Below are 15,571 nucleotides of genomic sequence, written 5' to 3' on the forward strand. Positions count from 1 at the left end.
AAATACTAAAAAAACAAAAGAAAACAATAACAAAAATCTAAATTTAATTTACACCTATATAAATTTTGTGTCAAATTTAAGTATCTTTTATAATGACTGGCTTGCTTACCATGTAAAAATGTCATCTTTTTGATCCCTGATTTTGGGGGTGTGGAGTATGCATAATGTGTGTGTGTATGTGTGTTCACTCTACTGCACAAGCACATGTAGGTCAGAGGACAACCTCAGGTGTTATTCCTCCAGTAAAGTTCACTTTGTTTTTTGAGTCTTATAAGTGCCTGCAACCATGCTTGGCTTTTTTTCTCTTTTTTTTCAGATGTGGGTTATAGGGATCAACTAAGGTACTTAAGCTTGCATAGCAGACACTTTTAACAACAGGATTACTGGCCCAGTACAGGAACATCATCTGCTTAATGATCTAGAAAAGCCTGTGATTTCATGGAGACAAGGCACAATAGTTTTATGTCTTACAACTTTACCCAGCAATCCATTACATAAAACAGGTGTGAAAATGAGTTTTGGTTGAACTCAGAGAAAGGAGTTTCCAACTGTGCTCCTGAGTTTACAAGACCCTTATGGTTTCACTGAGTACATGCTGAAAGACAACCCTTACCATGTTGTCATTAAAATACTTGAGAAAACTGAACAACCTATTAAGCCTCACTGGCAGTAATATTTATGAGCTCATATCAATTCATTTGATTAAGAAAGATGTTCTAGGGCTGGAGCGATGGCTCAGCGGTTGAGAGCACTGACTGCTATTCCGAAGGTCCTGAGTTCAAATCCCAGCAATCACATGGTGGCTCACAACCATATGTAATGAGATCTGACGCCCTGTTCTGGTGTGTCTGAAGACAGCTACAGTGTACTTACATATAATACTAAATCTTAAAAAAAAAAAAAGATGTTCTAATATCTAAGACAACACAATTCTGTATGAAATCTACTGGATATAATTATTTATCTCTCTGAAAACCACATTTTCCCCTATCTTCTACTTATGACTAAACTCACATCCTAGTAAGGTTACATCCTAGTAAGGTTGTTTTTGAAGCAGGAACATCCAATGATCTGTTTTCACTCTTACTTTCATTTATAACTCTGCCTCTCCAGAAAATAGTGATATATTTTGTTTAGCCTTCCCAGCATTTCCTTACTCCTAATTTTTACTCCCTTTGTTATTTCTAGTCTTAAGAGTCAATTTGTTGCCGGGCGGTGGTGGCGCACGAATTTAATCTCAGCACTCGGGAGGCGGAGGCAGGCGGATTTCTGAGTTCGAGGCCAGCCTGGTTTACAGAGTGAGTTCCAGGACAGCCAGAGCTACACAGAGAAACCCTGTCTCGAAAAAAAAGCCAAAAAGAGACAATTTATTGGGCTCATCGGTGGTGGCTCACGCCTTTAATCCCAGCACTTGGGAGGTAGAGAGGCAGGCGGATTTCTGAGTTTGAGGCCAGCCTGGTCTACAGAGCAAGTCTCAGGACAGCCAGGGCTACATAGAGAAACCCTGTCTCAAAAAAGCAAAAACCAAAAGAGAGAGAGAGAGAGAGAAAGAGAGAGAGAGAGAGAGAGAGAGAGAGAGAGAGAGAGAGAGAGAGAATTTGTTTCCTTCAAATACTGCTTTACACATACTTTTATGTTATACTTATTGTTATGAACCTTTGGGGAATGACATTGTATATATACCAAAGTAGTTCCTAGTAATTTCTGGAATTAATCATAGGATACAGTACAGTGGATGGCAGGCATGATGAAACTACCACACTGAAGAAAAAAAATACAATGGATATGAATGCACCAGGGAACAAGATAAGAAGAGGAAGAATGGTGGTAGCTGATTTATTTTTGGTAGCTTAGAAAACAATGGAAGTAAAATTAACTTAAAACAAGATTAAATGCAGAACTAATAATAGCAGTAAATATGTTGCAAATAAACCCAAGTAGACTGAAATGAACAAAAAACAAACAAACAAACAAAAACACTGCTGTCATTTTCTTTTATTACATATTATTCACAGAAAAAACTTCCTGTATAGGCAATAAAACTAATTATTCAATTTGTGTAAGGATCATTCAAAACCTCAATGTGCTTGGCATCCTGAAATGAAGTCAAGTGACGAACCCGTGGCCACAAAAATAGCACTGGTCCAGGAAAGAAGCAGCTGAGGTTTATGCCAGGAATTCACTATGCCTCTTTTTCCATCCAAAGAGGACCATTCGTCTGTACAGGAGAACTAGTCTGCAGCCTCCATGCAGTACCCCTTTGAAATCATTACTAGCATTTCGGCAGAGAACACTATCCCTGGGCAGTGCAGTGAGGGGCTAATGATACAACAATAAAACTCTGGCACAGCCTTCTGCTTATTGAGGCAGTCCTATGTGGACAATGTAAGTTTTGGAGTTCCTCAAAGACTGCCAGATTCAGCTACATCATAAGCTGAGTTTCTTCTTTTGGAAAATGTTTTCTTTCTTTCTCAGATATTATGTATCTGTACTGAGTCTATTTGTTCCTGGTCTCCCTCTATAATCTAGCACATACATTTTCATAATGACTCTCACATTCTTCTCTATTGTTCCACTTTTTTTTTTTTTTTTTTTTTTTTTTGTGGATGCAGGAAATCCAAGCCAGGATCTCACATAAGCTAGGCCACTCACTGAGCAACAACTTCCAAACTCTTCCCTGATTCTGTCTTAGCCTGTTACCCAGAGGACATAAATTAAAACATTCATTATCCCATTGTACAATTTCAAGATTTACCAAAATTTGGCTATCACATATTGCCAAATATACCATAAGAATGACTACCTAAGCAAATTGCAAGTGACTTTTTGTATAATAAAGAAATGAATGGGGAATAAGAGTCTCTTGAATTTTAATAATTTATTTTCCTTCTCAGAGGTACTAAATCCAAGTTAGTTTGGTTTAACCAAAAAAACAATACTCAATATGCAGAATCTATCAGAAATACTTACATAACTGTGTTGTCATCCACTAAGATGTCACAACCATGCGCAGGACACGAAATAGTCTGAAAAACATGAACATTTAAACTATGCCTTCGTTCAACACTACTTACAGGATGCTCACCATGGCCCAGCACTTTCTTAGATTCTTAGGATGCTTTCTTATTTGCAGCCTCTCAATCCTTCCCCTTTGTATTTCAGGAAGTATGCCTTTAATTATCCTTCTAAGTAACCATTTTTTGCAACACAGAGCAGGATAGTTAAATGCAAAATACCAGACAAAGCTCTCTTATCAGGATCAGACTGATAGAGATTATCAGAGTTGATGCCTGCTAGGAAAACATTACCTAGATTAGGCTGTTAACTGAAATGCCATATTCAAAATCTTTTTTTCCCCCTAAGACTTTTAATCTATAAAAATGTTTAATCCTGAAACTTTTATCTGGTTATATTTATGTAAGGGCCTAAACATTACAAGTAAATGTTATAAGTGAAAATCAAGTCATGTGCTTCTTCATGGATTGCATTTTCTTTTTGGTCTTTGCAGGAATTCGATGTTCACATGGATGCCATGGCTTAAAATACATCACAGTAAGGAGAGGTCTAAATTATCGTTCTAACATGAACCTCTCCCAGGAGCAGAAGATTTGGAAATCAAACTGTTTCCATGCAGTAGTTTTATCACTCCAAAAGAAAATACAATCCATGAAGAAGCACATGCCTTGAAATACATAATTACCACCACTAAACTGTATACAACAAAACAGAAGCTGTGTCATCGATTGTTAGGCATAGTTCCTCCAAATCCTGGGCCAACCACTGTCTGACTCCTTTTGCTACTAGAAGCAAGTCAATATCCAAGAACTCTTGACTGTGTTCTGATCTAGATTTCCACCAGGATTTTGATAAGGGTATAAAAGAAATGATATTCGTGTTGCCAGATGACATAAAACAGAAAAAATAATCTTAATTATGCTTATTGTAAATTATAAATGTTTAAATTAAACATTTTTAGACAGTGAATAAAAGCCAAATTAACAGCAACAAATAGGAAAGTAAAATACTTCAATGTTTTGAAAATGCTAGTTCTTTAAAAATTCTTTTTAGGCCTAAGGTCTTTACTGACTTCAAACTCTGCAAATCAGTTATGGATGAGATTTCTCTAGTTTTTTTTACCTAATATAACTTTTGCTGATTACTTAAACTACATGAAGTCTAACATATCATGTCATGAATAATAAGTTTTAAGAGTGAAAAAAAAAATCAAATTACCTGCCCCATGCCTTCCTCCATTATTTTGGTAGTTAAATATTCACTCCAGCACTGCATACAAAACTTATGTCCACATTCAAGGCCAGTAAAATACTGTAACAAAAATAAAACATAAACTTTAACAAAGACATTATTTTTAAAAGTAAAAGGAAAAAAGTGAAAGTACATGGTACCTAAAAGGTGTATTTGACAATAACCAAAAAGTTGTTAAAACTAATTTAACTTTGTTAACTAGACTACCTAATTAACAGGAATGTATCTGTGATTAATCTTTACAAATTTTATAGAGGTAAACAATAACAAGTCTGAATTAAATATACAAATGTATGAAAAACATACTACTGAACACAAAAAATGTTCAATTTTGTTAGCTACTACGGAGATGTAAATCAAACCACAATGAGATGCCATGTCACACTCACTAGGAGAGCTATAATTAAAGAGAGATATTACCAAGTAAGGTGATGGACAAATTGGAAGCCTGTTCCAATATACTATTTTGTGAAAATCTATGACAACTCTGGAAAACAACCAGGCAACAACTACCTCAAAATACTAAATACTGTTGTCTTAACTTCTGACTCGGTTACTTTTCTAATGCTGCGACAAAACACCACAACAAGGCAAGGTATAAAAGAATGTTTAATTTGGAGCTCGTGGTTCTGGGTTTGAGTTCATAACCATCATAGGAGAAATCATGAAGGTTTTTTTTTTGTTTTTGTTTTTTTGAGACAGGGTTTCTCTGTGTAGGCCTGGCTGTCCTGGTCACTCTGTGGACCAGGCTGGCCTTGAACTCAGAAATCCACCTGCCTCTGACTCCTAAGTGCTGGGATTAAAGGAGTGTGCCGCCACTGCCCAGACAGCATGAAGGTTTACACCTGATCCACAAGCATAAGACAGAGCCACCTAATTGAAAAACATATGGGTTTTTGAAACCTCAAAGACAAAGACAGCGACACAGTTCTTCCAACAATCTCCCAACCCTTCCCAAACAGATCCACCAACCTAGGGCCAAGCATTCAAATATATGAACCTATGAGAACCACTGTGGGGCAAGTGGACTGTGCTACCAGACAGAAGAACTGATATAGTTGAAATAGGTACAAAACCCCTGGGAAACCAGCTCCCAGCCATGCTCCACCTGTCTTACAACCATGACAGCCCACCTAAAGGGACCATAACAAATGGTCACATAGCAAAAAACCAAAATCAAAAATAAACCTAGAGTTCCCCATGCTAATGATGTATCTAGATAGATCCCAGGTATTTAGCCAATGAGCTTCCCTTCCTGGCCATTCCTTCCTGCACCAAGAGTAAGACATATATGCATTTATATCCACCATGAAATAAAACAGTTTGTACAAGCAAGGTCCATCTCCTTCATCAAGGATGGGGGAGGGGGGTGGCGGTAAAAGGGCTCGGTTGTAAAGAGCCTTACCTAAATCTCCCTGAGATGGCCTTTTCTTTTTCAGCTCCTCTGTACTCTTGGCCCTCACTTGGAACCAAACCAACACTTGGAAGCCCAGATTCCAACCCTGGGCTCACCAGGCACCTTCCTGCCTGGCTCAAACAGTAAATGCTGAGCAGCAGCCTCATTCTTAAATCCCCATGGTCATCAGTGTCTATGTGACTGAGACACAGGAGATTGAGAACCATAGTATCTGTCCCAGATCTCGTTGTTTCTTGCCTGGAAAAACACAGGCTGGGACCCCTACCTATCATGGACTGTATTCTGCCTCCCCTGAACAGCTTGCAGCAAGGCAGATAAACAAGTAACCCATCAAATCACTCATATTCAAACCATATGACCTTCCCACTATACTCCCACAGTATATTACAGAACAGAAAAATATGCATCCCTTTGAAACTTTGTACACAGTATTGATAGTTACACCATGCATAATAGCCAAAATACAGAAACAACATAATGAAGTCATTCATCAACAGATGTGAAAAACATCAACACATGTGAAACAGCTATATAACAGAATATTTAGTTACAAAAAGGAATAAAATTCTGATAGATGCTAAACATAAATAAATCCTGAAAACATTCTAAATGAAAATAGCCAATGACAAAAGGCTTTACACAATTTAGATGAAAGGTACACAACAGACAAGTCTTTAGAAAAAGAAAAGATGTTTGTCTGGGGCTGTAGATTTGTGGGGAAAGGAAAAATGAATATCAAAAGATATAGGTTTGTTGGTTTTTCTGGGGGAAAGGAGTTTATTAAAAATACTTAAAATTTAAAAATAATTATGATCATGAAACAATATGAATATAGCAAAAGCTACATTAAATAGTATGCTAGGATAATTACAAAAGCACTAAATTGAACAAACCTGTATTTCTAAATGTTTTTCAAATACATACAGGACTTCATGGAATTTTGTGGAATTGACTTAAAAACTAAAATTCTGTACAGGCAGGGCTACACAGTGAACTCTTGTCTTAAGAAAACCAACTAATAACAACAAACAAATCTGTAGTAAATCAAGATATTTATTGCAAAAGCAAGTGTAGTGTCTTTAATCTATATATAATCTGCAGAGGTAAATGCAGGCGAATGAAGAACTCAGAACCAGTCTTGAATATACGGGATACAACTCAGTATTCAAGAACTTGCCTGCAAGCATGAGATCCTAAGATTAAAATTATCATAGCTAAAAAATAAATAGTTAAGAACGACAGAAAGCCAGACATAGTAATATGTACCAATAATTCCAGTAGTAGGAGACATAAGGCAAGAGAATCAAAGAGATTAGGGACAGCCTGAGACAAACAGGCTAAGAAATGGCCACAGAACAAAGAAAGATTAATAATAGATTGTATTCTAATCTTTGTCTACAATGTTTAGAAAGATTAACAAAGATGGTCAAAGAAAATATAGTATATTTAGAAGACTTAAGACTCAAATAAATGGTTAACTTGTTCTGCTTTTACCTGACAATATGATTCAGAGGCAATTTTTATCGAATTTGTTTGATGTTCTAAATTAGATTCCCTAGCACTGCCAAGTAAATGCATAAAACAAAGCCAACATTACAATATTTATGACTAATATTGAGGAAGTAATACAAACTTATATTTTTAACAATACATTAAAAAATGCACTAAAAAATCATTTGAAGATTCTATTTTAAAAACTGAATCAAGCCGGGCGGTGGTGGTGCACGCCTTTAATCCCAGCACTTGGGAGGCAGAGGCAGGCAGATTTCTGAGTTTGAGGCTAGCCTGGTCTACAGAGTGAGTTCCAGGACAGCCAGGGCTACACAGAGAAACTGTCTTGAAAAACAAAACAAAACAAAACAAAACAAAAAAACCTGAATCAAGTAATTCATTTATAATGCTAGATTGATAAAGCTGTGTTGACATGGGTGTGAGAACATTCAAGCATTCAAACATGTTAACATGTTTACAGTGGTATGTGCTGCACTTCCAGTTGTTTGGGAGATGGAGGCAAACTATTTCATCATAAAAGGGGCTTGGGCTATAGAATCATACCAGGCGCATGCATCAAGCACCAAAAATGGTGTGGAAAACGTGAGTAGTTACTGACCTTTGGCCTGAGCAATACTGAGACAGTATCACTTGAAAATTTCCTTTGCAGTATGCATTTATGTGGAAAAATTAATCTCCTTGTGTCCCTATTCTGTTTCATTTACTTAGAAGCAACTGCTATTTTCATTTTTGATATGTACATGCAGAAATAACCTAATGTACACATACAGGAAGAGAATCATGTTACTTTTCTTGTATGGGTTTTTAATTTCTGCGGTGGCTCCATAATGGTGCACTGCTTTAATTTTCTTCTGTTCTCCAGAGATATGTGTCTATTATTTATTTGTATATATGTGAAGGAATGTGTGTAGGTGGCCAAGGAAACCAGTGTTACTCCATCTCCCTGCAGCCTGAGTTATGGCTGCCGAATGTGGGCTGAGAACTGAACTTGGGTACACTCCAGGAAGAATAGAACAAGTATTCTGGTCCTGTGGTTTATCACTTTAAAACTTCATTTTCTTCAACAGTTCACTACTAATGAACTTTTCCTACCACTGTCACATTGACTAATACATTTTGTAAACATGTGAAATCTTAGGGAAGAAATATATAAGATTACAGGTATATACAAACTGAAAGTTATTATCAGGTCCTTTTTTTACAAGTGGCAACAATGCCTACTGGGTAAGAGAATACAGTTTCTCACAGCCACTTCATTACTTCATCAGAGCTTTTATCAACATGACATTTGAAAAACAAAGTAAATTATTTAGGTTTTAAAATATTCTTTTTAAACTCTTTGATTTTGTTTGTTTGTTTTGTTTGTTTGTTTTTCTAAATAGGTTTCTCTGGAGACCAGGCTGGCCTCAAACTCACATAGATCTGCCTGTCTCTAACTCCAGGTGTGCACCACCATGCTCAGCTGTTCTTTGAAAATTTATCATGTAATTTTAAAAAGTCCTATTTGCCCTCATTTTTCCTCATGATTCCTCCAAGATACACACTCACAATCATTTGATTAATTTTTTATTCATTTTTAAAAATAGTGAAGTTGGGCTGGAGAGATGGCTCAGCCGTTAAAAGCTAGGCTCACAACCAAAAATATAAAAATAGTGAAGTTTCAACTTTGTGCATATGCAGCTGGGAAGGAGTAGGGTGTCACGGAGGGATTACAATGCAGTTATTTCTTTTCTCGGGCATTTTCTTCACATAATCCGCTCAGTTTTCACTGGGTTATCCCATGAATTCCTACCCCACTCTCAATTTTAAAGGCCTTTCCCCTAATTTAGATAATTGGCCTTTAAAATTGTACAATTTACTTAGTTTTAATTCTGAGTGTTCACATTGTGTTGCCATGCAGAAACACTTCTTTCTTTCTTTCTTTTTATTTTATTTTATTTTTTTTTGTTTTTGTTTTTCAAGATAGGGTTTCTCTGTGTAGAACTGGCTGTCCTAGAACTCACTAGGTAGACTAGACTGGCCTCGAACTCAGTAATCTGCCTGCCCCTACCTCCCAAGTGCTGGGATTAAAGGCGTGCGCCACCATCGCCCGGCATAAACACTTTTCTTACACATAGTAAAAGTCCTCAGTCTTGAACTTAGGCTTCTTAGTTAAGCAAGTTTGAGTCTGTTTCCCATATCCTGTGTAGTCTGCTTTCTCTGTAACCCCCCTCTGTAGCACATTAGCTTCTCCCACAGCTCTGCTCTGCCAATCTATTCTTGCACCTGGCAGTTTAATGCTCACTCTGCCCTCACAAAATCTACTCTTTTTCAGTATTTTCCAACTACTATCTATCTTCTTAAAATATTCAAGTCACCTTTGTATCTCCCGTAATAATTAACATTTCTTTCACATTTCCCATCTAATTTAATTTATTCCTAGCTCTTCTACCTCTTTTCTAAGTGGTACTTTTAAAAGTTTACTACATTTTCTAACTAGCTATCACATGAAATATGTTTATAAAGTTGATGTTCATGGTATTATATGCAAAGAATTAGAGGACCAACAATTCTACATACAGCATATCAACTATTATGTTTTCCGTACAGAGAAGTAGCCATGTAAAGAAGTGTAGCCAGTCCTGAAGGCAAACAACAAATGATATGCCAACTTTAAAGCTATAATAATCCACCACTGAAAGAGATATATGGCATTAACTTTCTACAAGATCAAAAGAACCTTTTTGTGTCATTCTTTTATTTAATCAAGACTCATTAAGGCTTAGAGATTAATGGTCATAGTGGTTAATAAATTACTACTAGGTTCACTGTACTTTCTAGTCTGGGGTCTATTATCAGAGAAAATCTAAATCTTGTAAATCTATTACAAGATTTAGCTAGCAAGGAATGATGTATGCCTGCAGATTCAGAACTTGGAAAGCTAGTTAAGAGAAAAAGATCATGAAAATAGTAAATTTCAGAACAGTCTGAGAATATAGCAAGACCCTATTAAAGAGAGTGCAAAACCTCACCTAAGGTCTGAACATACATATTCACTGCACTGAAAAACAAGTACTATTCCAACTACATTCTTACATTTAGTCCATCATATTTACCTTCCCTCTTTGACATGTTTGCTTTTAACTACCTAATGCCCAGCTCACTTGATTCCTTGAGCTTTCCCTTACTTAACTCATAAAACTTGACTATCTAGCCATTAAACATACCCTTGTTAATGTTGATAATAAATTAAAACAAAAAAGTATTAATAACTTATAGAGTATCATCTATAACAGAAATAATATTAAAGGATAGATACTAAAGGATATAAAGTTTAATTTATCTCTCATATTTTATTTTATATACATGTCAAGTAATGCTCAAAAGCACATTTTAAATTTTTTTCTTTCTTTTCTTTTCTTTCTTTTTTTTTTTTTTTTTTTTTTTTTTTTTTTTTTTTTTTTTTGTAGTGAGAGAGGCTAGGTGTGAGGAGACAAAACCTGGAACTCACTATGTAGAGACGGTCAGCTTAAAACTTAAGAGATCTGCCTGTCTGCCTTCTGAGCATTAATATTAAGGGTATGCGCCACCACATCCAAATAGCAGATTATTAAAGTTCAGTAAGAATTGTCTTTCTGGAGAGGGTAAACCATGATCAGATAAATATATTTTTAAATTTTTTCATCTTTCCTCCATTAGAAATTGTCAATATGACAATGTAAGATATTTAAAACAATATGTGCCTGTAATGTAACTCAGGAAACTGAAACAGAAGATCATTGTGAGTTTAAAGCCAGCATGAAGTACATAATACGACCTTCTCTGTGAAAATGAAAATAACAAAACAAAAACCCTCCCTTCGAAAAACAGCGTGGACAGACGCGCGCACGCGCGCGCACGCACACACACACACACACACACACACACACACACACACACAATTTATTTAAAAACCTCATTTTATATGTCCAATGTATAATGGTAAAATTGCTTTCTAGAAGATAAAGGTACATTTACATAAATAAGAGAAAATTGTAAAGGTTTCTACGGAGCAGTCCAAATAAACATTTCTTAAAGAAATGCCAAAACATTAATAAAGCTCTATAAAAGATTTCAGGTGACATTACTAAAACAATCATCTGTAAATACTGATCTAGAAATGATGAGAAAATAACAAATTGTGTTATGGTTATATTTTGTTAACATTAGTAATTTCCACTCATAGCTCTTTTAACAATAAAACTTAAAATAACTCTCTGAGGTTACCAATAAACTTTAACTCCTTAACTTCAAATTCACTTTTTAAGTTCTTTTCTTAAGTTGTTAGCACCCTTGCCTTCCTTTGATTTCTGCTACATTTTCCTGTCTTGTTTATCACACCCTGTTATCAATTCATATGGATCCATACATGAACTGTGTCTTGTGGTTTGCCTCCTAAAGTCTGTATGTTGAAGACTTAAACTCCCAGTTCATGAGGTTACTAGGAAGTTGTAGAACCTTTAATAGTAAGACTTGGAAGTTTGGTTAAATAACTGTAAATGCAGAATGCCCCTGTGAAAAGAAAAATCTCCTGCCCTTTCCTCTCCCTTTTTGTTCTACTCCCTCAAGTTAAGCAGCTTTACTACACCATGGACTGCATCATAAAGTCTGCTCTCCCCACACACTTAAGGCAAAGATCAAAACCATGAGCCAAATCAAATTGTTATCTCCTCAGGTTGATTATCTCAGGTATTTTGTCACCGCAACAGAAAATGAACTAAGACTGTATTGTGGTATATAATGTGGCCATGTGGTGTCATTTCTTCATTTTCAACCTAACTGAATTAGCTATCTCTAGGAGACACATCCCTAAGGCTTGCTTATGAAGATGATTCCAGAGAAAATTAACCATGGAAAAAGACCAACCCTGAAGCAGATGAACTTGTATCCTCTGTCTGGGGACTAAGCAGGTGGAAAGGAGAGGCAGCACTGTCTGTCTCCTGACTGTAGAGACTATCAATATCTAACATTGTATTCCCACAACCACGCCTTTCCTGCTGTAATGAGCTGGGTCCTCTACCCATGAGCAAAAGTCAGTCCATACTCCATGAAGGTACATGGTCACACAACAGGAAAACAACTGAGCTAAGGAGACAGCACAAAGATAAAAGTGCTTGCTGCCAAGGCTGACATCCTGAATTCAATCTCGAGAACCCATATGAGGGAAGGTGAGAACCAATTCGTCCTTCAACATGTTCCTATACTATCATTTATTTATTCTCAAAGTGCCTACCATTAAAGGCAAACTACATGCATATTCTCCATTATGCCCGTACAATTTAGAACTGTCCCTGCAATGTTAAATTAATGACTTAAGCTTTTCATCATCCACTGTATACAAAGCAAAAAAATATACAACAAATATCTGGTTCTGGTTTTCATGTTTTTCTTAAGAATCGTGGGAAATACCGAGGGCAGCAAAACTGTAACTGACATATCTATTAACTAGCTTCAGTACTCAAAAAGTAATTTATAAACTGGAACAAATTATTTAGATCTTAGTACTACTTCAGATACCTTTGAAATTGTAGGCTTAAAGATTTGTTTATTTATTTATTTATTTATTTATTTAATGTATGTCGCTCTGTTCAGACACACTAGAAGACGGCATCAGATTACAGATACCCATTACAGATGATTGTAAGCCACCACACAGTAGCTAGGAACTGAACTCAGGACCTTTGGAAGAGCAGTCAGTGCTCTAAACAGCTGAGCCATGTCTCCAGCCAATGGTAAAAATAGTACCTGGCATAAAAAAATCTATGCAAGATAAAATGGTATTAGGTTGAGTTTAATGTATTTCACAGTCCCAGTTACTGTACAAATACACTTGTACTATGATTTAAGGAAGTAAGTGATATAGTTCCCAGGCCATAAAGATCTGAAAGACATCCAAAGTGAAAACTCATTTGAAAAATAAAACTTCAACCCAAGTAAAATTAGAGTCAGTTCTAAGGGAAAACACTCACTGTAAGAACCCACAACCAAGACTTGAGAAAAAAAGTTAGTTCTGCATTTTCCCTACCAAACTAGTTCACTGATCATTCTTATTCTCTAACTTAAACAAACCAAAACCAAAACCAAAACAACAAAAAACTTACAAAGAAAAAAAGAAAAACCTGATCATTTGACCAAGCTGGTGCCTTACAAATGAACTCCTTTATATACATATCTGAAAGTCTAAGACTAACATGAGATCCAACCATCTAAAACATAAAATAGACTTGAGAAACTACTGACCTCTCAAGCTATGAGAAGGAATTGTTTATTAAAGCAGAAACTACCAGCAAAATGGTTGTAATTATGGTAGAGTTAAATGTAGTTATAAAAATATCTTAATTCCAATGCATTGAACATCTTTATGCCATAAATATAACTTCCCTATGGTTACTAATAACGTAGTATTTGCCTATGAAGACTTCATTTAACCCTAAAACTTATTTACTAAATGCACTAAATGTAGCAAAAATATAGCACTGTAATTTAATAAGACTTATTGACATTTTTTTAAAAAAAGAAACACCTATTATTTAGTTATATAATCTAATTCTGCCCCACTTGCCATTTTAAAAACCTATGTCAGAATAGATATAAATGAAAAATATCTTATGAAGTCTTGAAAGTACCCTAAAAATATATATTTTGAATATTTGAAAATAAGTTAGTTTTAAATCTATTTTAATCGCTATCAAAAAGTTAATAAACTGTCTACCTATTTACACAGTAAAGTAAATGTCAGAAAGATTCCAGCATTTTAATGACAAGTTTGAAAAACAAATGGGAACGGGAAGAGAACTAGGACCTTCTTCCTTTCCTTATTCTAAATCTACTGACGGGTTACAGGTATATTTATTGTTCCCAGGTTTCCAAATTGTCGTTTGTGTAAGTAATAAAAGTTGATTTACCCTTTTACATAGTGCTAGCCTTAAACTACCAGGTACTCACCGAATTAGGGTAGTTCAAGTAGCAGATCTGACAAGGCATATCCTGTGCTGATGACCTTGTATTCATCTGGCGAGTTCGAGACTTTTTACTTGGATTAATTACATGACACTCAGCAAAGAGCTTCTCCAGGTTTCCATCAAAGTACCTGCATTATTTAAACAGAAAGGATGAGAGCCCAGCAAATAGCACAGATAGAGCTCTCCAAAAATCTGACTTCCTGTAAGGAAAAGCAATTAACTAAACTAAAATCAAAGATCAAACCCATTCTGGTCAAGACAGAAAATAGGGCATGGTTAAAGGACAGCAAACAGAGGGTATATGCACATATGGTTTACTTTTGACTTTTTGTTCTTCATTTTTTAACTTTGTTTTTAAATATGCACTGTGGAAAGTTAAGCAATTAGCATTTAACACAACTGTGACTAAAACTTTAGGATAAAAGTTGTGCTACAGCTACAGTTAGTTGCCTGTGAAGAGTAACCTATTTTAATATTGGGCTGTACTTTATACAGATAAAATTTAGTAATCATTTTAATTAATTAAAGTACTTTATAAGAGAAATGACTACATATTTCATTGTATACAATAAACTTGTTTTCTACATATTCCTTTGAATTATTTAATTTACATCAAATAAATTATATGCTCATATGCATACCTAAATATAGCATAATTAAACCTCAATGTTATTAGGAAATGTTGTACCAAGTGCTATCTATAGAGTAAATGGCGAACTACTTCATAGATAACAATAGTAAATGCCAAGAAAAATGTTTCTCAAATGACAAATAGTCACTGTCCATCCCGTCGTGTCCCTCACCCCAACCTCGGAAATATCTGTTTTGTTTTATTTTTTAAAGACAGGGCCTCAGTATGTGCTTCTGGATGTCCTGGAACCCACAGAGTTCTCCTACTTCTACCTTCCCAGCCTAAAGTATCTTAGCATTTCAAAGGGAAAACAAGATGATATGCAGAAAGTATATTCCATTAATCTGCTTGAGCTTACATTTTCTGGTATTATCCCTTTCAAAGGTGTGTGGGTGGATGGGTATGTACGTGTACACACACACACACACACACACGCACGCACGCACGCACGCACGCACGCACGCACCAGGCAAACCCCGGTATAGCAGTATATTCCTGCAACCCCAAAATTTAGAAGATAGAGGCAGGGAGATAAGGAGTTAGAGGCTATCTCTGACTACATTTATCAAGTTGGAAACCAAGCTAAGCTACATGTGAAATTGTAGGAAAATGAATAGGGACTTAACAAACATTCCCTGGCATAGAAGGTCTGAGAGGGTTTTTTTTGTTTTGTTATTTTCCCCATTTCAAGTCCAAGCTTCGCTGGGCGGTGGTGGCGCACGCCTTTAATCCCAGCACTTGGGAGGCAGAGGCAGGCGGATTTCT

General features: G+C 35.9%; 1 protein-coding gene across 2 annotated transcripts in view; it reads right to left on the bottom strand.

The window, feature by feature from the left end:
- Arih1 (ariadne RBR E3 ubiquitin protein ligase 1) overlaps window positions 1–15,571 on the bottom strand; it is an 87,929-nt gene that overhangs the window by 26,600 nt on the left and 45,758 nt on the right. For both annotated transcript variants that reach the window (XM_031345452.1, XM_031345453.1), the window contains 3 exons: window positions 14,159–14,303; window positions 4,234–4,326; window positions 2,971–3,026 (listed from right to left, as the gene is read on the bottom strand). In XM_031345452.1, coding sequence (XP_031201312.1) covers window positions 2,971–3,026; window positions 4,234–4,326; window positions 14,159–14,303 — 294 coding nt within the window. The remainder of the gene's footprint in view (window positions 1–2,970; window positions 3,027–4,233; window positions 4,327–14,158; window positions 14,304–15,571) is intronic.

The sequence above is a fragment of the Mastomys coucha genome, unplaced genomic scaffold (assembly GCF_008632895.1).
Source record: "Mastomys coucha isolate ucsf_1 unplaced genomic scaffold, UCSF_Mcou_1 pScaffold23, whole genome shotgun sequence".
Classification (NCBI taxonomy): Eukaryota; Metazoa; Chordata; class Mammalia; order Rodentia; family Muridae; genus Mastomys; species Mastomys coucha.